The sequence below is a fragment of the Cynocephalus volans genome, chromosome 1 (genome assembly GCF_027409185.1).
Source record: "Cynocephalus volans isolate mCynVol1 chromosome 1, mCynVol1.pri, whole genome shotgun sequence".
NCBI classification, from domain to species: Eukaryota; Metazoa; Chordata; class Mammalia; order Dermoptera; family Cynocephalidae; genus Cynocephalus; species Cynocephalus volans.
In genome coordinates this window covers 183,964,751-183,990,305 of record NC_084460.1, presented here as the reverse complement: position 1 = coordinate 183,990,305, position 25,555 = coordinate 183,964,751, and the positions used below count along the sequence as shown (strand labels likewise).

Sequence of the window (25,555 nt, the reverse complement as noted above, 5' to 3'; positions counted from 1 at the left end):
TACTACCAACATCTTCAGCCAACCCAGCGATGACCACTGAACCACCGCTGGAAGCCCACTGGTCTCCCCTGCAGGAATGAGGGGGGTGCCACAGGTCTCACTCATGTCCCCCCTTCCTCCTTCTCCCACCCTATTTCTTTCTCCCTTCCCCTCTTCTCCCATCCAACTGCTCCGCAACATCTTATAATATAAAAACAGATGGAGCTGGAGACTGACCCCTCCTCCCTCAACCAGGCAAGGAGCACATCAAAAACATCACTTCTGTGGGTGGCCCACCACAGCCACTACAATAGCTACGGCTGCCACAAAAGTGGCTAGATGCCACAATCACCATACAGATGCTCCGCCAGCCACTTGAGTACATTGACGCAAGGAAAGTCACCAGGAGAGACCAAAGAAAAGAAGAGGATGTCTCTCTCCACAAAGCCCATTCCAGGGAGATAGAAGAAGCATCTGCTCTATGATAATACTGGGGGACCTGAACACACCTCTCTCAGCACTGAACAGATCATCTAGGCAACAAGTCAACAGAATAACTATTATTCTTTCAGAGGGAGAGAAGAAATCTGGGGTTATCAGAGGGGTGAGTGGGAGGGAGAGGGGGATAGAGAGAGATTGGATAAGGGGCATAAAGAATAAATATGATTTGTAAATATATATATACTAATAATATTGATTTGACCAACATACATCAATGTTGAATCCCAAAAATATCTATCATCAGTTATGATTCAATAAATAAATAAGAAAAGCTCTGAAGGGAGCAAAGCAGAATTACTAGTAAATATGCGTAAGAATAAATGAATAATGCTTACCTCACAAAAAAATAAAAAATAAGGTTGACCACACAGTCTGCTCTCATTGTTTAGTGCCATTCACCACGTTTCAGTGGGCTGCTTGTCTGGACCTCAGCTGTCTTAGAGACAGTGTCAGTATTTCCTGGAACCTCCAGAGCAAGCACTCCAGCAATATACAGTGTAAACCAGGAAGGAGAAAAGCATGAATTTGAGGAAGGCATGGGTCTGATCTGGAATAGCAATAAAGGTAATTCTAGGTTGGAGGCTGTGCATGTGGGGGCCGATGTCCCCACAGCCCTGCAGGGCGGACCCACTGGGGAGCCTCTCCAGGTCCAGAATTTCAAGCCACTGAAGGAGAAAGAAGGCAGAGGTGTGGGGAGGCAGCAGGAGCTCAGTTGGGGGCGGGGGGGTGTTGACAGACTAACACAGGTGAAACTGCTTTAGAAATGCTCCTGCCTGGCCCCAGGACCAAGTCCCTTGAGTCTAAGCCACAAGCGGAACTAACATTTAATGAGGCTCACCAGAAAGCTCTACTGTCTGCCAGATGTTGAAATGCCTCCACATGGCTGGTTTCAGCCCATTGCCCCCCACCTCTCACCCTGCGCACCCTTAACCCTCCCCTAGAGCCCTCACCTCTGCACAGTGCACCAGCCCAAAGGGTAGGGCTGGCCTCAGAGGTCCCCCCAGCCAGCCCGCTGCGGGCAGGCTCTGCTCCTGCTCCCCTCTGCCCGACTGCCCACCCTTCTCCACATCTCCCTCTCCTCCTTCCTGCTGCACTGAAACGCTCCCTTTCCTGGCCTCTGTCTAAAATTGTGCCCACCCCCACCCCCATAAGCACACCCTCATCCTCTTCCCGGCTTACTTCTCAGGCTTACCAGTGACATACCCTGTATTTTACTGTCATAGTTGACACCAGTCTTCCCTGGCGGAACGTTGCGGCTGTTCATCTCCTTCATTCCCTGTTGAACTCCCAGCACCCGCAACAGTGCCTGCCCATGGCAGATTCGAGGAATGGATGAATGAATGAGCAGGTGAACAGTGGATGTATTGGTGCTCAGCAGCCTGTCAAGGTGACCAGGGCCACACGGCTCACTCCCAGAGAGAACGGCTGGAGGCACTGGGGCCCTGGAAGGAGTGAAGGCGAGAAGGGGTGGGGATGAGGTTGAGGGCCCCAGGCCCCCTTCCCCAGGAGAGGAGCGGGGAGAGGAGACCGTGGCCTAGCAGTTTCACGAAGGCCCAGGTGACAGGGTTTGATTTGATACAAGGAAGGGGTGTAGCTAGTGCTGTGCCTCAGCTTTCAAAGGTCTGGCAGTTTAGAAGTTGTGGTCATTTTAAAACTGAAGCAAAAGCAGTGTGGCCTGCAACAAGGCTCCAGTGAAAGCTGGAGCCCCGTGGGCGGCGGGGCTGCGGCCAGTGTCTGGACAACAATGTAGATCTGTTCACTTGCTGTTTTCTTTCAGAAGCTGTTGGCTCACCACCCTGGAATGGGGTGGCACTTCAGGACACGAAGCTCGGAACTGGTGGCAGATTTCTTGGAACTTGTGGTAAGAGATCTATATTAAGACCTTTTAATCACACCAAATAAATAGAAGCTGAAATAGAGGACTGAAGGAATTAGGCAAAATGCCTTTATACATAACTTTTGAAAAATGGAGGGGAGAAAAAAGTTAGAAAACAGAATGGAATTTATTCACTTGAGTCCCAAGGTATTGCTGAAAACAATGACACCTCTGTTTGACACAAAAACACATTTTAGAAAGAGCAAGATCTTCTCTTTGAAGTGCCCTGCCACAGAAACCCAGTGATTCACAAGTGCTGCATTTTGAAGGCTCTCTTGGCAAGGTTGGAACCGGCCCAGACTCGAACTCTGTCCTCCCTCCACGGAGGTAAGAGGAGTCGCCTCTGGCTTGGTGCTGTCTGCAGGTTGGTTCTTTGTTTGGCACTCCTGTGGCACACCTGCGCAGGAAAGGTGACTGCCTTGGTTTTCAGCAGAGGACAACCTGTGGCAGGGCCCAGTATAGGGGGATCACAGTTGCTACTGGGAGTGGCTCCCAAAGAATGAAGAGGCTGTCTCAGTGACAGACTTTGGACCCCACTGTGGTGAGCGGTGTCCTCATTCCAGGAGGGTGCAAAGGGCCAAGGCCAGGAGGGGCTGGGGGGTTCGGACCCTCGCCACCAAGAGCAGTGGGAAGGAGCTCATTCAGCAGAAATCACCTGAGGAGGGTCTGTTAAAGTCCCCCAGTCACCACTTCCAATGTGAAACAAGAAAGTCATAAAGAGCCCCTTTAGCACCAAACCAGCTGTTTCTCCTACAGACAAAACTTCAGGCTTCACCATATTCTACAGGGGGGCAAAAGCCCTGTTATGTAGCATCTGCCCATTTCCATGGTGTAAATTCTCCCATCATAGCTGATTTCCACTGTTTTTGGTGTTGTCACACTGGTAGTTTGACCCGCCATAAAGATACTATATACATCAACAGCCCCAAGAGCACAGATAATAAAGGCATAGTAATCAGGAAGTAATTAGTTTTTAAAAATATGTGTACATGGGCCGAGCCCGTGGCGCACTAGGGAGAGTGCGGCACTGGGAGCGCAGCGATGCTCCCGCCGCGGGTTCGGATCCTATATAGGAATGGCCGGTGCACTCACTGGCTGAGTGCCGGTCACGAAAAAGACAAAAAAAAAAAGAAAAAGTTCACGGAAAAATAAAGTTAAAAGATAATATGAAAAATATATATATATGTGTACATAATTCTAATAGCAGTTGTGTTTGACAGTTGGCTCACAAAATTCCTGGACATCTAACAACTGGCTCATTACTGAGGCCAGCTGGAGTGGACTCCAGCAGCTGACACTCATCTGTGCCGTGGAAAGTGGTAAACTAGGTCCTTGCAGAGTAGATGGTCTACTTGCCAGTACCAGGCAACTTCAAGACAACTTACACCACCTCTCTAATAAGGTTTTAATTTACATTTCCTTGATGATGGATATTGAGCAAATTTGACTGTCAAAAGTTTTTTATTCTTATGATTTGGGCTATTTGTTTCCTAATAAATCTTTGCCTATGCCAATGGCAGGAAGACTGTTTTCTTGTAGAGGCTGCATTATTTCATTTTTCATATTTAGGACTATGACCCATTTGGAATTGATGCTTGTGAATGTTGTGAGACAGGTTCCTTTTTTTCCCATATGGATATCCAAAATTTTTTTTCAATTTTACTTTCGTGGGGTACAGTGTGATGTTTCAATACATGTATATACTGCACAATAAACATCCAAAATTATTCTCCTTAATGTAGCTAAAAGTCTTTTTCTGACTTGGCCACTCAATCAGACTTGATTGATGGTTGGTTGACTCATTAGGATTCTGTAGTTTGCTAGTGTTGAATTTCTGCACAGTGGAAGTGATAGGGGAATGTGTGAGAACAGCTCTCACCCTAAACCGGGAAGTCTGGACTACACACCATAATTTTCCACTAGGGTTAGCTCAGTCCAGGCCCCTCCAAGGCTCCAGTGCAAATCTTCCAAGTGAGCCACAGGGCTCTGATTCTAAACCCAAACTGGACAGGAAAGGCTGACTCAAAACTGCTCATTCAGGTAATTTGGGAAAACTACAGGTGAAATTATCCTTTTACTGTAGAATCACAGTATCCCCAAAGTTAATTCAGGGAGATTTCAAGAAGAAAGCTGTTGTATTTCAAAATGACTTTGAGGTGATGTGATTTCCTTCTGCTCTTTTCACCATTTGATTGCGATCCACAGTCTAGGTTATACTTAGAAAATGCTACTTTTTAATCTAACAAAGCCTTTCTTACAGTACCTTCGAATTCTCTCCCAGGCCCTTCATTTTAATAACAAAGGGTTAGCTATGCACTTTACAAGAATTTTATTAATCTACATACCTTCCTTGCTTCTGCTTCAAAGCCCTTCTCACCACCTGAAACTACTCAACTACTCATATATTTGTCCACTTAACTGAAAGAAATTTCATGGGGTCCTTGTCTCTTGCTTACTGCTGTATCAAAATGTCTAGCCTGGTGGCTAGCATGTAGTAGGTACTCAAACTTTTGTTACATGAATAGTTTCCAGTTTTCACTGGTTTCCACAGCAGACTTTGCCCATCCTTCTGGATATGGCTAAATGAGTCGATCATGTCAGAATGAAGAGGAGAAAATACAAAGGAGCTAGACACGACCGATGACCAATTCTTTTTACAATGATTCTTTAATCAAGTTTGTTGCACAGTGTTTAAAACACCTAAATACCCTTCTCGTTCTTTCACGAGGGTTCATGTTGGTGATGTCTTTGGTCCTCACTCTGACACCATCCTACCACTTCACTGCCTTTGCTTTGTCAGCCTCAGCAGTAAGTACCTTGTGCTGATGAAAACAACGTCCACCTTTGCTACTGTCCCTTTTGTTGCCTTTAATCCTTTTCTCCAGAGAAGGTCATCTGACTGAAGACTACTCTAAACTGGTTTTACTGCTTCAGTTTGCGGTGTGTTAATCACTTTGGCCACTGCCTCCACTATGTATGAGGGTACTTCAAGAAGGTCATGGATTTCTCAATATCTGTTATTCCTCCTCTGAAATTCTGAAATGTGTAAGTTCTATTTATTTCTAAGTTCTTTTCTGCTATGCACACATCATTTTGAATTTTGATTCCATTCTTAATATTGGAGGTTCTCAAGAATTTTCCAGCCCAACATGTCCTTTGGATCCCCATTTCTCTTAGTTTTCACACTGAACATTTCAAAAACTGCACAACCCCTCACTCCCCCCCAAAATCCAGGGTAGCTGACCAGCAAGGCGATTTGAAAAGGAAGAGCAGGAAGGATAGTGTTCTGTGGGGCTGGTTATTCTGAGCACTGTGTTTCAGGATGGCGGAGGCCATGCCCTCTGGCAGACAACACCATGCAAATTGACTTTACCCTCTCCGGTGTAAATGATACAGGTGTCAGCAAAGATGGGAGATGATATCAGGTTCATGATTCAGTGAGTGTGTATCTAAGGTCTTCTCTGGAGCCCCCAAGGGAAATGCATTAAGGTGGTGATGGAGGTTGGCTGTCCAGGATGTGAAATCTGCCAGGCTGAGGGAGCACCAAAAGGGGACTTTTGCTGCATTTTATGCCCCCTACTATGTTATCCTGAGACTCCAACAAAATTACTTTTTATGGTGGCAAGACCTGCTCTGGGCTAGCAGCATCATCAGGATCTAGCATTCAGGTTTCAGGAACAGTTTCTTATACATTACCAAAGCAGCTCTAGATTATAGAATAAAACTTGGGCATCGTAAAGTGAACAGTCATACCACAACATTGTGATGAAGACCAGCCTATGGGCACATGCTGTCATGTGTCCAGTGGGCCATGAGGCCTAGGAAACCCAGAGCACAGTGGGTCTGGCCCAGCCACCACCAGTAGCTGAGCTGTTTGAGGAAGAAAGGCTTGCAGGTGAAGGCACAGCAGTGAGAGAGAGGGAGTGGGAGAGACTGGGCAGCACTGGCGATGTAGAGCAGCTCCAGTTGGCCCTGAGACACATCGCGGAGAGTGTGCCTCATCTTGCAGGGAAATGTACTGACTGATACCCACCACACAGTGAGCACTCCCAGCCAGAAGGCCACTCTCTAGAACCCCCGTGCTCTTCTGCTACCACCAGCTGAGTTCTACACTTGCCCAGACTCAGGTTTATTCCCCAGCCTGTTCCATGCCAGTTAAACTTGTCATTATTATTCATAAATTAAGTTAAATATATACAAACCTGAAATATGAATGCAAAAAGCAAGAGTTGTTTCTATAAAAACTTGTTGAATATTTTGAAGATTCAGTAGAGTAAGTTCCTGAGCAATGGTCATAGAAAGGCAATTGTAAAAATCTGTAAGGATTCTGCACTTGATTTGCCCTACAAGTGTCTTTAAGTTTTTGCTTCCCTTTAATGAAATGGTAATTGGAAATAGTACAGAATATATAACGGGTGTGGTTTATGCAAGAAAGATGAGGCAGAACTCCAATCAACTCACCAATATTCAAATAAAAAGCCTGTACTTTACATCAAAAGCTTGGCAAAAGAATGCATAGTTACTTTAATTTAAAATAAAAATTTGATGTGCCTATAATTTTTTCATGATTCACCCCTTTAACCAACGCCTTCCATTAACTAACCAACTCCCAGTCCTGACTGCACTGGATGAGAGGGCCTCTGCGGAACTTCTTCTCTCATCATTATTCTGTTGAAATCCATGGAATTAGGAATTCCCATGCTCAGTCTCTTCTTGGAGGTACAGAGCAGTAGCATTTCATGAAAGAGGAACTTCAAAAGAGATGTAATTCAAATCTCCTTTAATACCAGCCTAATCATGACCAAAAGAAAAAAAGACAGGTATTTCTACTTATCAGCTGAAAGTAGCACCACTACAGCAACAGCATAAACCCAGTTTATGCATCCCTTGTGTACTAGCTTTGAAATTGAGATTCTTGATAAATTTAGAAGTTTCAGAATTTGCATTCTTTCCATTCTGTGCATGAAGGCTTTATTAATTATTTTATATGACATAATTTGAAATTGCTTTAGTTCTAATTTGCAAAACTGAGGATTGCCCTGTATCAGAAGCAACCCTCTCCTCCTGGGGCGGTAGAAGTAAGCCTCCCGAAGAAAACTGTTCCAGGCAACATCTCTCTTCTTGATAACACAGGCCTCACTCCTGAGCTTGGTTTTGGCATAGAAGCTCATGCTTGTTATAAACAGTGATCTTTCTGAGCTTTTTCCTGGAATGTGTTACTTCTTTGAACTTTTCTTGTTCCTAATATGCTATAGGTCTTTAGCAATATCACCTGGCTTCAGCTCGTTCGAGTTCTTCAGTATGAATCTTGTGAATGACTTTGCAGGTTGCTTTACATTTATCTACAAAAGCATTTAACACTTCTAGGCAATTAGATTTCTTCAACATATCTCTCTCCGTCACTAGGTCTCTGACAAGAGTGTCAAGCAACTCTAGACCCTTTCCAGTACTTTCAGATGACCTGTTATAGTCCGTTGGATTAAATATGAGGCAGTGGTACACATTATCTTGGCTCTACCAAATGTCTTTGGCCAGTGTTTCTCAGATCGAATTCTAGGACTTAGAAAGGTCAACAAGATTCTGAGGACATTGTAGAAATCAGAGAAGCAGAGACAAGGACTCCAACAAAAGGAACTGTTCTCCTCTTCCGTTGCCCCTTCTGTCTGAATTTCCTGCTTTTATTCAGAAATAGCTCATTTATGTGGAGGCCCCTATGCAGTTATATCAATCAACTGGCATATTTGTAGTACCAGGAAGTTGAGCAAAAAAGGTCCCTAAACTCCCAAACTTTTCAAAATTTCATGCATGATGTTTGGACCCTTACTCTTTTGTATAACAGCTTCACTAAAATATAATTCACACATCATAAAATTCAATCTTAAAGTGTACAAGTCAGTGGTTTTTAGCATGTATACATTGTTGTGGAACCATCACCACTATGTAATCAGAACATTTTATCACCCCCCCAAGAAAACTCCAAATTTATTAGCAGTCAGTCCTCATACTCCTCTTTCCCCTGCCCTAGGCAACCACTAGTCTACTTTCTGTCTCTATGGATTTGCCTTTTCTGGACATTTCATATAAATGGAATCATACAATATGTGGCTTTTGTTTCTGATTTGTTTCACTTAGCATGTTTTCTAGGTTTTGCCCATGTTGTAGCATGTATCAATGCACCATTCCTTTTTATAACTGATTAATATTCCATTGTGTGGATGTATCGCATTTTGTTTATTCATTCAGCTGTTGATCAACATTTGGGTAGCTTTCACCTTTTAGCTACTGTGAACTACTGTGAACAGAGCTGCTATGAACATTTGTATACAAGGTTCTATTTGAACATCTGTTTCCACTTGTTTTAGGTACATACCTAGAAATGGAATTGCTTGGTCAAAGGGGAATTCTATGTATAATTTATTGAGAAATTGCTAAACTGTTTTTCACAATGGCTATATCATTTTACATTCCTACCAACATTGTATGAGTATTATGGACTGAATCCTTGTGTCCCCCTAAAATTCATATGTTGAAGCCCTAACCCCTTAGATGATATTAGGAGGTGGAGCCTTTGGGGGTTAATTAGGTTTAGATGAGGTCATGAAATGGAGCCCACATGATGGGATTAGTGCCCTCATCAAAAGAGGAAGGGTCATTAGAGCTTCCTCTCTCCACCATGTGTGGATACAGTGAGAAGAGGGCCATTGACATGCCTGGAAGAGAGTCCTCACCAGAATCTGACCATGGTGCACCCTGATCTTGGACTTTCAGTCTCCAGAACTGTGAGAAATAAATTTCTGTTGTTTAAGCCACCTAGTCCAGGTATTCTGTTATGGCAGCCCAAGCTGACTAATGAGGACTCCAATTTCTCTGCATCCTCTCTGATTTTTACATTAAAAAAAAAATACTATTATTAGAGCCATCCTCATGGGTATGAAGTGGTACATCATTGTGGTTTTGATTTGCATTTCCCTAATGACTAACAATATTGTTATGTTTTCATGTGTTTGTTGGCCACCTACAGGTGATATTCTTTGGAGAAATGTCTATTCAAGTCATTTGCCCATTTTTAAATGGAATTGTCTTTTGTTATTGAGTTGTAGAAGGGTAAATTGTATGTGTCAACTTGGTTGGGCTATGATGCCCAGTTGTCTGGTCAAACTCTAGTCTGCAAGTTGCTGTCAGGGTATCTTATACATATGATGACTATTTACTACTGTCTTTAAGTAAAGGAGAATATCTTTGAAAAGAAAAAAAAAAAAAGAAGGTCATGGAAAGATCTTTTAATTCAGTTTTTCCACAAACTTTTTGAAGTACTCTTTGAAATTAACTTTAAAATGTAGTAAAATTTTGCATTGCTGGGGCACGATTCAATTTTGTATTGGATTATATGTAACAATTATCCATTAACATAGATTAAGCAGTTCAGCAGGAAAAAAATAATCTAAATTCTTAAGTCTTTGCTTTAAGTTATACGTTATTTTGAATTAAATGCTATCAGATTAAAAATGTACTGATATTTTAAATAGACTTAAATAATCAGAAGACAGATTTTTAAAATTTGCTTTCTTCAATAATCTTTTAGTGCTCAGTGTACCCAGAAGTTCCACTAAAAAGGAAACCCTACCAATCAACCTTAATTGTCTGTGAATCTACAAATACCTCAAGAAAAAAAAAAAGATACTGAGGAATGTAATTTATTTTCAACATCTTTAAATGTAGTCACCTGAAAAATCTCTTAATTTAGCCTAAAACAGTAAACTCTCTATCATCTCTGTATAAACTGTCCATTCACAAATTTAAATAGTCAATCTTGTGAAACTGAGTTTGGTAATCTTTGTTCTGGCACGAAGGAATGTTTTGATCCAGGCTCTCAAGTGCCCTAAGATACTTTTGTGAGACTTCTCAGACACAGCACAGCTGTTCTTTCCAAATGAAGTCACCTTTTAAATGTTAGCATAATATACGTGTCCTGAGTTTTCAAGTAGGATGCATTTTTTAAATTATCTGAGAAAGAATGAGCAAGAATGACAGTCAACTGCTACTATTTTAGAATGCTCTTTATTCTGACAGTTAGTGGACAAATATAAGGCTTGTTCACAAGAATGTGAAGTTATGTACAAAATAACGTCTCCTCACTTTACAGCTGCTCTTCTCCTTTGTACCTGTTGCTACAAACTGGTCTCTGTGTATTTTCATACCTACAGCTCTCAATCAGTATGAATATGCAGACAATGTTTTAAAGACCACTACAGAGAATGTTTCAAAATAAGGAGTGAGCGTTTAGGGACTAAGTCATAAGACATCAAAACTCACACTGAACAGAGGCAGGAAGGTGACCAAATCAGCTCATTACACTCATGACTCCAAGTTTGCAGTAGAACAAAGAACACATTGAAAAACATTTTTTGATCCTTCCTGTTTGGCAGAAATGGAATGTGTCTAGAATTCATGTTTCTATATTGACAACTGTCTATAAGTCACTGAAAGATACCTAGTTTTTAAAGTTTCTAATGCAGTTATGGTTTTGTTCTTAGGCCACAGTACAAGGTTGCATGCACTACTTTACACAAATGTCAAACACAGAACAACTGTACCACGGACATCTCAGGATTGTCTAATTACACAGGCTTCTCTTTTTGGTGGTGGGATGAGGAAGGCGAATGATGGTGACTGTTTCCACACAGTGCTTGTCCTGTGCTCAGCACTTTGCTAGATGTGGATCTCAAAGCACTTGTGGACTGACTCATAAAGAGGACAAATGCTACTAGTGAGAAGAAGAGACTATTCAAAGAGTAAGTTCCAAATGTGGGGCTGGTATGATGAACGCATAGCCTCAATTCTAGGGGGTAAAAAAGTTTTGGCTGATCCTAATAAAAAGCGATTTTGTAAGTGATTTTCAAAAATCTGATCACATCTTTAAAAGATAAGAAGTAATAAGCACTTAAAAAATCTATGGGGGAAAATAAAACAATGAAATGAAAAATTAAAAGCACATGGTGTTTCAGGAAGAGGAGATTTTAATCTTTTGGTCTAAATCAGCCAATATTTAATATTACCTACAAATTGTTAAAATGTGGTTTCCTTTAAGTCCATTTTTTTAAAAATGCAGAATCTTTGAGGAAAATGTAGGCATATTTTCAGAAATGCTGAATTTCAGAAAAATTTTAAAAGGTCAGTATCTCTCTTGTGGAGCTTTTAGAACAGATTTTTCTAACCAACCCAAAAGGGGAAACTGGGGCACGTGAACAGATTAAAAATTCTTATAATTCAAGTGCTGCTTTGAGGCGCTCACAATATTCCCCAAAAGATGCCACCCATATCAGAGAGTCCCTCTGCAGCAGCCCCAGCAATGTAAGAATGTAGTTACACATCATTTTATTAGCCACTACTTGGCTATCATCATAGTATTTAATCAGAGAGGGGAAATTACTTTTTATCAACTGTATTAAAGATTTCCATTTATTAACTTTATAACAAACAATGCAAGAGAGTCTTCAAATGTTTGCTTTTTATACCAAAGGTAGTATATTGTTGTTCTTCCAATTCAACACGCTGGTAAATTTTGTTTTGGTGAAGTGTGACTACCTAGAGTGGCAGAAAGGTGGTTCCCAATTTTCACTAGGCTGGCTTCTTCCAGAAGGTGCAGACTACTCTTCTGACAGGAGATCACGGTCACGGCAAGCTGGGCAGGTGCTCTGCCCTTTAAGCCATTGCTTAAAGCACTGAAAAGGAGGGAATAGAATAAGTCAGTGACTCAGGAGCACATGGGACCTTTGCTCTCCACCACTGGACTCTTGGCAGGCCTGGCTAACTTCATCTCAAAGTCTGGTGGGGCCTGAAGCTGCACCATACTTGGGGACACTGATACCTGGTCAGGACAGAAGCGTGGGCAAACCCCCAGAGCAAATAAAGCTGCTTCAGAATGAGATTTGTGAATACTCTAAGCCTCTTACCTGGCCTTACCCTGCCCCCATACCTTGGCTCCAGTCTCAGCTCTTCAGCTGCAGCTGCCCTGACGTTTAGAGGCTGTCATTTTCTTGGCCCTCAGACCCAATCACCTGATTCTTAACTCATCCTTCTTCTAGGACTTAGCTCTTGGTCCTCACACATCCCACGAGGCTGCACACCACAGCCTTGAACAGAGCCGCTCTGCCCGCTGTGTTCTCAGTTGCTCCTGGCTTGTGTGCCACTGCCCTCATGGCAGGTGTACGTGGAAAGCTGGAGAGCCCAGGCACAAGACCCCATACCCAAAGGAGGCAAACCATACAAAAGAGACTCTGCAAGCTGTCTTGAGTCTTTCTAGTGGGTATGCTGTATTTATCCCTTTCCCAGGAATAAGTCAACAATGACAGAGACCTGTTGTTCTAACCCAGCAGCAGGGGTACAGGACAAATGCTGACAGTGCCCAGAACACCAAGATAGTTAACACATGAATCTTGGAAGGTTACAAGCCAGAATCTCCCAGCATTAGGCACAAGGGACCCAGCTAGGTTTACGTTTTCTCCTTTAAAATGTTAAAACAACTTCATATACTACACTAAACTGACAAACTGTTGCACTGTTTATCCATTTAGTCATGTGTGTGAGAAACCACCTTTCAAGGAAGTAATATTGCTTTGAATCTCAGCATCATTACAGCTGATGGAGTTGACTGTTCTCTGCCCATGATATGATAAAAACAAAGAACAGTCTGCAGAGCTACACACAAACCAGGGCCCAGGAACCACATTCCCCTTCTCACAGCCCCAGTCTTTGGAAAGAAAGACAATGAATATTGACATAGGAAGGTTTACAAAGAAAATGACTTGAAAACACAGGAAGTACCAATGCCTAGAAAAAAAGAAATTCCTTTTTTATTTTCAAAATACTTGATAGTCACAGCACATGATATAAAGGTGGCCAAATAATCCTTACCCCTTTGTGAAACTTGTGCCCACAGTTCAGCACTCGCACATTTTTTGATTTGAATACCTCATGACATATTTCACAAGAATTTGCACCTGATGCCTGTGGAAACAAATGTATCTGAGTAATAAAGAACAACTAAATTTCTTTTTACAACATGATCTCTTCCTACAAGTGGCCTTCAAATATTTTTGCCACAAAGGCTGGAAAACTATTCCCAGTTATAGCTAAGCAAACTAAGGAAACAAGTTATTTTTTAACAGCATTTCTTAAGAAAAATATAAAAATGCAAAAAGAAAAGTATAGTTTTGAAGTTTTAATTTTCTCAGAGAAAAATCTTTTATATGGCTAACAGATTCCCAAGTGAAATACCACAAATGCTTATTTATCCCATACTATATCTAAAGTATGGTACTGGCTTAATATTACAACTTAATCATTCATCTAATTATCTCACAGTTGGACATAGTAAATTATGACACATCCACACAATGGACTACTGTGTGGTCAATTAAAATCCTGATGGGAGTTCATAATCCCTGACACAAAAAGATGGTCATGACAGACCACTGAATAAAAGCAGGTTATAAAACAGTACAAAATTAATTTTTTTTTTAAATAAAGAGAATGTCTGTATACAGAGATGTCTAGGAAAGAGTCTGGGAAGACACATAAAATGTTAAAAGTGGTTGCCCTTGGTTAAGGGAGATCTAATTTTTTTCTTTACAATTTCTAAAGTTTCTATGAACATGGATTAGTTGTGCAAATCAAAACAAAACAAACTGATGGCTCGTCCAGCAAACGTCCATGGTCAGGGATTGTATGAGGCACTGGATACAGAGATGAATGGAAGGTTTTCAGCCTGCAGCAGCTCACAGTCTGGTGAGCACAGACAGTATTTTCTATGTGAGGGCAGATCTGAGTGCCATCGAGGATGCCAGGCACAGAGCTCTCCCTGCAGCTCGCAGAGTGCACCCCACATTGCACCATTAATTTCTACTCTAACTCTCCTCTTAATGCTGAGCACCTTGAAGGCAGGAAATGAGTCCTGTTTATCTGTGTCCCTGCCCCAAACCCACGCTCCAGATAGTCCTGGCTGTGGGATGAAGTTCAGCTGCTGCTGTATGAGGTTTCGCTTTCTTTCCCAAGGCATGATGTGGCCTAGGCAGAGGAGATGGGGCAGATGCAGTAGAAGAGTGGTTTATATTCCTCGCCTGCTGCTCTGACTCAAGGGTCATCTAAGAAAGGAGGCACCGGCCCTGGGGAAGGGCAGGTTAAGGCCTCTCCAACACTCTCTACAAAGCTCGCAGGTAGGTTCAGCTTGAAAAATGTACAGTTAACTTGACTTTAACTTGACTGTTGCCTAGCTTGGAAAGATGAGCACAGTATATTTCTAAGTTAAAAAAAAAAAAAAATGACAACCACAATTTAAAAAAATATGCAAGAGAAAACAAAACAAAATCCACCCCCCACCAAAAATGGATACGAAAAGTATAAATAAAGTATTCAGTTTTGACTAAATTCACACATATATGTATACAAATGAGTTTAGAAAAATACATACCAATGTGATAATACTGGTGACGGGGTGAGTTCTGGGGTCTTTTAAGTGCCCTTTTTATTTGTATTTTCTATTGTGAGCATGTATTACTTTTGTAATTTAAAAATATAAAACAAATTACTCTTAATTTTTTAAAAACCACCCATGATTACCAAATTAAGTCCCAGTTTGAATACCTATTTTTCTTTCTCATATAATTGGTAAAGTTTAAATAAGTCAGCTTTTACATCTTAAGTATCATCAGCATCAACAGTGAAACAGAATAAGATCTCTTTTCTCCAGGTGATTAGGTGGTCAGTAACACACACACACACGCACGCACGCACGCAGGCATGCACGCACGAGAATGAGAATGCCCTGAGAATTGTGCCTGGTTGGAGAATCACAGAGCATGTAACCCCTTAGGGAACCCCCTGCGGGGGACTCTAGCCAGTCTTGCAGAAATGCCCTGAATGCTTATAAGCTCTCTCACTGGAGTGAGGGTGGGGATGAGATGCTCTGGGTGCTGAGCATATGTGGTGTGTAAAATCTCCAAAGGGTAGTGGAAAGTGAAAATGTACAAGAGGAATAAAAACCTAAGTTCACAAGAAGACTCAATGCTAGCTCAAGTTAAACTAATACTCTGTGCAATTCTGTATTGCTGATTCTCTGCTGAGAAAGTTACATGGTCTACAACTCTCTTAATGTCAGCGTCATCTACATTTTGACACCATAATTGGACAAGTGCTCTACAGCACAATTCCATCTGGAGCCCTCTCCCATGAGCCACACAGGTGGCAGGCTTTCTTTCAACTACATACTCTCCACCCTCAGCCAGTGTGGTAAAGGCTGGGGAAAGACATGCTGCACACACAAGTCAAAAGACCCACTCTGAGCTATATCCGTGCCTTCAAATGGCCAAGCAAATGCTGGCAAGCTGCATGAGCCAATTACAATGCCTTATCAATTCAGATCATAGATAATATAGTATTTTATAAAAATTTCCATGCAAATGTAAACATCCTTATTGTCTAAAAGGAAAATAAATCAGCATATCAAATTACAGGCAAGTTTAGCCTATACCAGTGTGCCCTCTCAGGCACTTGAGAGAGAGGCAAAGGCAGCAACCAGCCTTTCTTGATTACAGTGCTGACCCTAGTCATTCCCACTGCAGCATTTAACCCAGACTGTTGCCTGGGTGAGATACTAACCCGGGCTCACAGTGTTCAGTGATGGAACCAAGTCTGTGTGATTCCAAAGCCCATGGTTACACAGAAGGAAACTATTCAGGAACTATTTTTCCCAACTACTCAAAATATCATACTTAATACAAAAAGTTAACATATTTGACCATCTGCAGCAAAACAAGGGCAGGAAGGAGAAGGCCCAGTTCCCCTAGCATGGTCAGAGCTCTTGTCACTCATGGGCAGGGGCTTCTCTCCATGCTGGGCCCCTGGCATCCATTAGAGCAGAGATGGGGAATTGACCACTCACTGACTGTTCTAACTGGACACATTCAGATACATAGAAATTTGGTTTCTAATTTCAAGATCAATTAAATGAGGTTTAGATATAAAAAAAACGGTGCTAAATCATGAATTTAAAGTGTTATTTCCTTCTTGTTCTTCATTAAAAACCAAAACTGTACAGTTATATATTAAACACTCACAGGAACATCTTCTGTTTTCTGCCCCTTGGTTTTGGATGATGGTCCAACAATCACCGAGGGTGGACCCTGGGAGACCCTGGTCACAGAAGTGGCAGAGCTGGGCTCAGAGGTTCTCTTGTCCTTTCCTGGATGTGGCTACAGAGATAATGGAGGTGAGGCGTTGGGAAATGAGAAAGAAGCAAAATTCAGTTACCTAAAAGCTTGACCATCTTCTGTCTTTAGTTAATTGCTGTCTGTATTTTGGTTTGAAGCATTTTTTAAAAATTCTCATATTTTATAAATAAATAAGGATGAAGTAGAATATTTTATTTTATCTGGATTAAATACCTTTTTCTTTTTGTGTTCATCTAGAATGTGTTCTGTCACTCTTTGGACAATTTCATCAATACTCAATCCTGACAGTGAGTTCTTATTTTTGTTCCGTACTTTTTTAATAAAACCAGCAAGCTCAGTGCTGAAAGGGAAAGTGAGTGATAAATGACAATAGAAAGTCAAGTTTTCTACTGCTAAGAACTAGTATGTGCCAATATTAACCCAATAGCCCAACACCCAAAATAAACACACAAACAAAATTAATTTGTAGACCACGTGACACTAGCAACGATATATAAAAAGCAGAACGATATTAAGGCAGAATCCCTCTTTCCAAGGAGTTATGAAAATTTCAATATTACTTCTAAGTATCAGTTTCAAAAGAATTTCAAAGTAAAAGCACGAGTATATCTGCTAGATCCATTTGGGATATCCATCCCTATATAGAAAACTGAGTTCATACAGCCTAGATACATGATAGCTTCATGCAAAATCACTGAATGATCAGACACCATTGTTTCCAACCTGAAATCAATAAAATCTCTTTCTATCTGAAAGGAAACTAGTTTGAGGACTTCCTCCCTTGAAAAGTCTAACCAACAAGGTTCAAAGCCTGAATGTTTCACAAGCACCACTGGATGGGAGTTATGCCGTTAGTAAACAGGAACTTGATATCTGTACTATTAATATCCCAACTATCTTAACTTTCAGAAAATCAAGATACATTTCTATGTGACTGTTAAATCAGGATTGCAAACAATTTTATTTGTAGGGTGCTTCTGGTAATACAACTTGAATATTTTTACAAATGGCATGGCAATTGCTATTGACAAAACTAAATATTTTTACAAATGGCATGGCAATTGCTATTGACAAAACTTACATTTCTCAAACTTAAGCAGGGCAAAATATGCCCACATGCAGAGAAAATGTATTTTCAAATGAGTAGGGCTCCACAATAGGTGTAAAACATTAATTCAATCATACGTTAATGACTACTTTGTTTCCAAATTTCAATTTCAAAGCCTGTAATTAACAATGTCTCAGAGACAGAAATAACAAAATAGGCGCAGAGGGTCATTGCCTCTGTTTGGCGTCCTTGCTTCTGAGCTGCACCTGAGGGACACTGCCTCTAACTCACCTTCTCTTGAGACAAGGGGCACCTCTGCTGCCCTCACACCAACCTATAGAGCAGAGGCAGATGTGAAGGCAGAAACATTACTGAAGTGCTTGTGCGCCCTACTTACAGCTCTTGCTGACCCAAGTAAGAAAAGCCTTCCCCATGCTCACGGGATCGCTTCTGTATGTTCACATGCCTTATTCACTACTGAATTTGATCTAGTCTTTTCAGCCCCACACCTCTAAGGAATCGCAGGTCCTGTCTAACAAGGCTGCTGCCTTCTTTGCTGTATGTGATTTTTTTTTCCCCTAAATGATATGAAACTATTGTTTTACAGTTCATTTACTGATTCCATAACAACTTGTGTTGGAGAGTATTTCTGATCTCCTCAAAGTCTTAGCAAACTGCCATGCGTTCTGATTAAAGTTTTCAATCTAGATATGCACATTAAAAAATTTCCTTGAAAATGATCACCTCTCTGTTTACAAAATAAAGAAATATAGCACCTGTCTTTCTGAGCAAAACAATTATGCAGTCCTTTCCAAATCAACTCCTAACTGGCCATGATTTTATCTGATCAGAAAAACTTAGTTCAATATAGTATTTAACAGAGTTACAGACATTTCATATTTCATACCTGCTATAACACGGGAACACCACTGACAGGTGCTCGATAATACTATTGAAAGGCTTTTTTGGAGACTGGTTCGAACGAGTAGGTAGTTTCTGGTCAGCCACGAGGCTTTGATTTGAAGGAGCTGCCTGGCCAGCCCTCCCAGGCGCTGGCAGCCCAGCAACTTCAGGCTCACCAGAGGGTGATTCTGGCAACAGCACAGAAGGAGCCTCCACTGGGAAATCTCTGGCAGAAAAGAGACCTGAATCCTCGTGAACGGTTGTTTGGTTTCTAGTCACATCACTTGCAGAAGTCACAGGCCCCTGATCATCATGGCCTGAAGACTCAGGAAGTAACTGAGGATGAACCTGTGAGAAACACACCACAGTAGCTGGATCACTCAGGGATTGCCTTGAATTAAGAGGAGAAACACCAAAGGACAAAGACTGATGATTAAGCACGACTATAATGAAGCCTGAATGCTCAGTGCACAAGAAACTTGAATATAACAAATTAAATGTTTTTGTTTTAAAATAATTACTAACCATAACTTGTTAGTAGTTAGAACAAGGGTAGCATTCTGATTTCTAAATAACCTCTCTGTAATTCATCATTTTCTCTGTAAAATTTGAAGAACTGTCTAAATGAGACCATTTCGTCTGCCTACCAGCCATCCTTCAGCCTCCACCTAATCATACTTCTCCCCTTCTCAGCTAAACTTTGTGGCTGACATTAAAAATAGTTGTCCCAACACTCCCCGAAGCTATCTCTATCCTGCTAAGCCACAGGGACACCTCGCGTTGCTGGTCACCTCCTCTTTCCCAGACCAGGCCCCTCCAGTTCCACACTGCAGCTCCCCACCTCTCGGGCCTCTTCTCTGCTCCCCCTTGCAGTTCTTTTGCCTCTGTCCAGGTCCTATGTGCTGATGCTCCTTCTGAAGTTGCCTGAGGCCCAAATCTTCTTCACATGCCACACATTCCCAGGGCTATTTCACATTCTCTCATGACTAGTGACTATGTGTTCACTGCTGATTAACAACCACTTTTTAAAAGTTTCCAGTGTAGAATATTTTCTTGAGATCTAAATCTGCAAGTCCACCTGGGTGATCTAAGGTAACGCAAATTCAGTGTGTTCAAAACCTGCCTGAGCACAGCCTCCACAAGCCAGCTCTTCCCCCAGTACCCACCTCACCGACAGAGGCCTGGGACTCCCCCTCGACTCCTAACACACACGCATGCTGCGCTCCCGTCTCCGGAGCAGCACAGTTCTTCCAACTCTACGTACTGAACACCTCTCACATCAGTTCTCTTTGCTCCACTCCCACTGCCACACGCTCATCCAGGACTAGGCTGATGGCAGGAAGCTAATAATTGGTCAACTGGAAGCCACTCAAGTCCATCTCCTGCTACTTCTCCATACTGCTGTCGAATTTGTCTTCATAAAGTACAAATCTGATGTCATTACCTTACTTGAGACCTGTACCTTGAAACCTGTGACCTAAGGAAAAGTCCAGACTGCTTAACTCGGCTTACAGAATAACGCTCCACTGGGTCTGGCCCTGGGTCTTCTATAATTCCCTGGGTCCTTCTATAGGCCTTCTCGTCATACTTTTATGACCATGAAAGAAATATGTTCTCTTTTTTCCCTAGCTTCCAAATATGCTGTTTCCTCCACCTGGAACCCTGACCCTCCAAGCATCACCACATCTTCCCTCTTCATACACACACCCTCTCCTTCACCTGGCAAATTCCTATTCCAGATCTCTGACTCAATAAGCCTTCCAGCTGGAAATCTTCTGCTGAGGCCCACACCTCTAAATTAGGTTAGTGACCTCTGATTTATGCAGCTATAGCATTCCACTATGAGAAACCTCAGTGCACTCTACTTGTAATTATGGGTTTAAAGTCTGTCTTTTCCCAAGCCCATATGTACCTTGAGGGCACAGCCTATATCTAATCTTGATCCCCACTAAATTACCCAATGAATGAATGAGGAAGAAATCAGACACAAAGTAAATTATTTTTACTAACCTAACCTAACCCATACCGTATCTCTAACCCTAAGGGACATTTATTACTTAAGCTCCTGACACACTGAGCGTTCCCAGGATTTTGCATATGAAAATTCTTTTGGGTATTTATAAAATTGCATAAGCTAGAATTAAAAATAAATAGTAAAATATTATATTGAGATCCAAAGCTTTTTCTCTCCATATCTGCTGTAAGAACTTGAAAAAACTATAAATGAGAAATGATCTTTAACTGGACTCTAAATAAAATTCTATTTCTTAGTTCAATGGAGAGAAAAAACTTTGGATCTCAAATGAATATTTTATTCAGTTCAAGGTGGTAGTACTTTTCACACTTAATTTTTCTTTTGCAGATGAATTCACAAAAATTTTGAATGCTTGGTGTGCAAGGCACTGGTGAGAAAGAGATGTTCAAGACCCCAGGCTGACTGAAGGAGCCTGCCATTTAAGTTGAGGAGATCTAATGCACCTGATAGAAGGGTCACAAGGGGAAGGCCAAGACAGGCAGCCCCAGACTGGGCTTTCAAGGGAAGGCCAGATGCAGAGAACGAGGATGGTGTTCCAGGCTGGGGAACAGCCCAGGCAAAGGTCTGGCAATAACAGGAAAGTACAAATCAAGGGCTGGGGAAAGATTTCCTCAGTCTTTAGGAACCAGAAAATTTCAATGTTGTGCCCAAACATTCTGAAACATATCCCTACTCAATCTTGAACAGAGTCCTTCTTTGAATTCTTATAGTCTAATCTCCTTTGGGCCTAATTCAATATAGTATTTACTGAGCATCTGCTCTGTGTCCAAATCTAAGAAATATGTATTCTAGAATACAATAAAGTGACACTAGGTTTAACCATAATGTAAAGTCCATAAAATACAATTAATATTTTTCTTTACTGTGCTGTGTATTTTAAAATAAAAAGGCAAGGCCTGGCAATTACTATTATTCAAAAGATTGAGCAAGTACCTCAAACTAGCAGTAAAATATGCCAGACCAACAAAGCCCTGTATGTCTCAGGTACAGCAGTTTGTATTTTGTATTTGATGAAGAAACAGATCTCAATTTTTTGATTTTGGTCTTAATGTCCCCAAATATCTAGGAATAAGAGTATAATGGAGGTGGTAAAGAGTAGAGAGGGCCTACTTGAATCACAGGCACCTGATACTTCTGAACTATTCATAGAAGTCCACACCCCCTCCCCGCACCATCCAGGAAAGGAAGGAGATAGCCTAAGGTACACGAAAGTGACAGAAACATGTACTTCAGTCCTGTCCTCATACATGTATGTAGAAAGACTGGTCTTCTACAAGGTACTTAAGAAAGTTCATGGAAAGATTCGTATCATGTTTTAATTCTATTTTTCCACAAACTTTTTGAAGTACCCTTGTATTTACATAGGAATGTTATAAAGGTTTATCAGTAGCACCAATAATGAAAACATTAAGGCAATTACTAATCCATCCCATCCCCACTCCCAGAAAAATAAACAACTACTTTGGTCAGTTAAGAAAAAAAATGTGGTGCATTATGTTTTTTTTTCTTTCCACAAAAAAAAAAAAAAAAAAGTGATAGACTTACTGTGCTACAGGCAGGAAATGAAAGTTCAGAAATCTGTACTTTAGGAAGTTCACTGAGCTGAGAACCATTTTTTATTGCCTTAATCTGTTCCTCAAACTGAGACTGTGGGTAGAAGGGAAAGTGTTAAGTTTTTCTAACAAAGTTCAAAGGAAAACCATAATAGTCAATTAATACATTTTTCTGATTATACATTACAAATGATCAACAATTTTCCAAGAAACATAACTGAGACACAAGGTATTAAAACAATTATTTCTTATAAGGAAAAAAGTTCAAAATAAGACCTCATTAATCAGAATGCTATACAGCCTTATCAAACACAACTCTCATCTAATCAATCAAGGCCAGAGTTTAAGATAGTTAGTTAAGAAAATATCATTACTTTCATGAAAAATTCATAATAATTTCAACAAAAAATATATTTTTCCATTAACAGCACAAAAAATAAATGGTTTCAATATGACATCAGCCTCCTGAGAATTTTAACCATCATAAAGATTTCGACAGAATTATAAAATGTTTTATAACTTACCTTTACTTTCTCAATTTCTTTCACAACATTAGAAAGGAAGGACTCCCATGAACAAATATCAGACTCCATGTCGGGATATGCTGCAGAATCACTGAAAAAGTATAAAAATGTGAAACTGCCTAATATCCACTCTGGAAATTAAAAAAATTAAAAGCACTTAAGTACAAACGAAAAGAAACATTTAAACAGAGAGAAAGATACATATAACATGATCACACACCAAGAAAAACCAACTATTTTTAAAGAATTATGTATCTTGCAAACTTGTTACTAGAGACACTTTAGGAAATTTTAATTACCAATATAACAAAAAACCCCAAAACTAGTGGGCAGAGAACAAATATTCTCCCGAATTTTAATTTCTTTACTCAAATTTGAAAATTTGACCAATCTTCATTTGACACCTTCATATTTAAAATTAAAGGCTGCCTTTGCATTTAAAAAATAACTAAAAAAAAAAAAAAAAAAAGGAAGACTGGAACATTCAAAACATTCCAATAAAACCCTAATCCCTACCATATTATGAGAATAAAGGATGGGGCCTAACAGACTAAAATAAAGTTACGATCTCAGCACCTCATGAATCTCGTCTATTGAAAGTAATATATTTACTACTCCTAATTGAGACGATCAATAACACTATCAATCTGTGACTGTGTCAGTTCTCATTATACATCCTGAACTAAAACCAGAATATTCCTTTTTTACCTTTTCTCTTTTAATATTCTTTGGAGGAAGGGGCAGGGTTAGCATAGCATCACCAGGAAAGAATCTACATATATTATAAGGCTTACTAGAAGGAAGTTGATATTATTAGAAAAAATGAGGCCTGAGATATCTTTGTTTCCCACATAAGCCAGGATACACCGTCTACTGTGAGTGCTTCACACAAGTCTGAACACCACTTGATCTCAACCTCAGCTGTATTAGTCCTGAAATCTGACTCTGCATATTAGTCTACCTTTAATCAGAAAAGTTTTCTTGTGAAAAAAATTAAATCTTGAAAATGAAAAAATAAAGAACTATACACTAAAACTCTGTGGGTTTTTCACGACCCACACAATCTCTAGTTCACTCTGAGGGTTTAAAATCTGAATCAAAAAGCAAGCACCAGGAAAGATTAAAAAATTAGGGGTTAAAAATGCAAAGCCTGTGTGTGGAACATGATAAAAGAACCAGATGAAAAGCAATCTCATGTTGAGGCATCTGTGTTCTCCTGAGTGCTCACTTGACTGTGCCCCACCCTGTTATCATATATGCCCAGTTGTGTCTTGCCCTGCTGTAGCGGCTAATCGGGCCCAGAACTTTTCCTGCATAAACGGAAGTTATAAGCATATAAGGTCACCCCTTTACCTCAAGGTAAAAAACCAGAAGTGTAACAATATAAAAGAGACAGCCCTGCTACGTTCGGGGCTCAGCCTTTGTGACATGAGTCTGCTGAGCTGGTACTGGCATCAGTAAGCTCTGCTTCCTGCTTCAAGCCCTGGTGTCCTGCCTCTCCCTGAGAGTTTGCTGTAACATGGCTGTACCACACCGTAACAATGTAAATATCCATACGGAGAAATGCTAAATGCTAGGCTAAAGAAGACCCTCTAAAATTCCCAGATAAGACTTATTCTAGAAACAAAGCATCACAAACAAAAACAGGTAAAGATTATGGAGAGGTGAAAAAAATTAATATACGTAAATATTCTTTGTAGTGACATTCCACACTCTTCTATGAAGACTGTTAAATAACAGTTATGGAAAGCAACTTGGCAAAGAGTTTTAAACTTCAAAATATTACCTTCATTCCAGAAGTATATTGTATGGAAATAACTAATAATGTGCATAAAGATTTAACTGTAAGAATGCTCACTGCAGTGCACTTTTTTTTTTTTTTTTGTCTTTTTCGTGACCAGCACTCAGCCAGTGAGTGCACTGGCCATTCCTATACAGGATCCGAACCCGCGGCAGGAGCGTCGCCGCGCTCCCAGCACCGCATTCTCCCAAGTGCGCCACGGGCTCGGCCCTGCAGTGCACTTTATATTAACAAGAATTCACAAACAACTCAACTATCCCACCACAGTGGGGTTTGATAGATCATGACATGTCTCTATGCTGGAGTACTATTCAGCCTTTCAAAATTAGGCTGGAGAACTGTGATCATCAATATGAAAAGACATTTCCTATATACTATTTAGTTAAAAAAATATATATGTAGATTTTCATCTTTTCAAATACTTAATACATTTATTCCCCCAAATTAACTACTTATATCTCCATTTAGAATTACAGATGATTTTTATCATTTTTTATGTTTTGATTTTTCTACAATTGAACATGTATCAAATGTGTAACTATTAAAAATAAAATGGTCCTAATATAAAACAAAGTTTTCTCGATGGTTCTAACCTTATTTCCTAAATGACATGCTGGGAAGGACACCAGTGAGACCACATTACCTGCTCATTAGCTTAAGGTTCTTAAGATAGTCTTCTGCTTGTGATTCAATGATCTGTAACTTACGTATTTCAATCTCCTTCCAGTTTTCAAGAACTGATACCTGCAGTATATTAAAGATGTTCAATTATTTCACAAATGAAAACCTGCAACTATTTGAAAGGTTAAAACTTAAATATTCTAAACCACTTTCCAGTTTCCCCTTAAATGAAGTAGAATGACAGAATTCACCAGAACTTGATTATGCTGTAAGTTCATCCAGATGAACATAAATTAAAATTTTGGAATTTGAAAACAGAATAACAAAATGACACTAAAATTATGTTCCTTATGTGATCCTTTTCGCAGATATGAAACTGTGCACATGGCTTTCTGCTTAAGCCACATACAAACACAGAGCCAGATTAGCTGCATGGATAGACCCAGTATGCATTATCTTCAGCCCTGTCTGCATGAACAGGGGGTC

General features: G+C 40.5%; 2 protein-coding genes across 3 annotated transcripts in view; one reads left to right on the top strand and one right to left on the bottom strand.

Moving 5' to 3' along the window:
* Window positions 1-3,737, top strand: part of VPS26C (VPS26 endosomal protein sorting factor C) — an 81,446-nt gene extending 77,709 nt beyond the window's left edge. The window contains exons 8-9 of the mRNA XM_063089097.1: window positions 2,258-2,341; window positions 3,577-3,737. Of these exons, the coding sequence (XP_062945167.1) occupies window positions 2,258-2,341; window positions 3,577-3,651 (159 nt within the window). The 3' untranslated portion in view covers window positions 3,652-3,737. The remainder of the gene's footprint in view (window positions 1-2,257; window positions 2,342-3,576) is intronic.
* A 6,661-nt stretch (window positions 3,738-10,398) lies between these two features.
* The window catches only part of TTC3 (tetratricopeptide repeat domain 3), a 115,960-nt gene continuing 100,803 nt past the window's right edge, over window positions 10,399-25,555 (bottom strand). Inside the window, exons 39-46 of one of the 2 annotated variants that reach the window (XM_063089077.1) lie at window positions 25,092-25,192; window positions 22,648-22,738; window positions 22,116-22,217; window positions 18,540-18,883; window positions 16,798-16,924; window positions 16,471-16,605; window positions 13,271-13,363; window positions 10,399-12,078 (exon numbers count right to left, since the gene is read on the bottom strand). In XM_063089077.1, the coding sequence (XP_062945147.1) occupies window positions 12,004-12,078; window positions 13,271-13,363; window positions 16,471-16,605; window positions 16,798-16,924; window positions 18,540-18,883; window positions 22,116-22,217; window positions 22,648-22,738; window positions 25,092-25,192 (1,068 nt within the window). In that variant the 3' untranslated portion in view covers window positions 10,399-12,003. Of the gene's footprint in view, window positions 12,079-13,270; window positions 13,364-16,470; window positions 16,606-16,797; window positions 16,925-18,539; window positions 18,884-22,115; window positions 22,218-22,647; window positions 22,779-25,091; window positions 25,193-25,555 lie in introns of those variants that run through there. The other variant, XM_063089085.1, reaches the window with a different exon arrangement.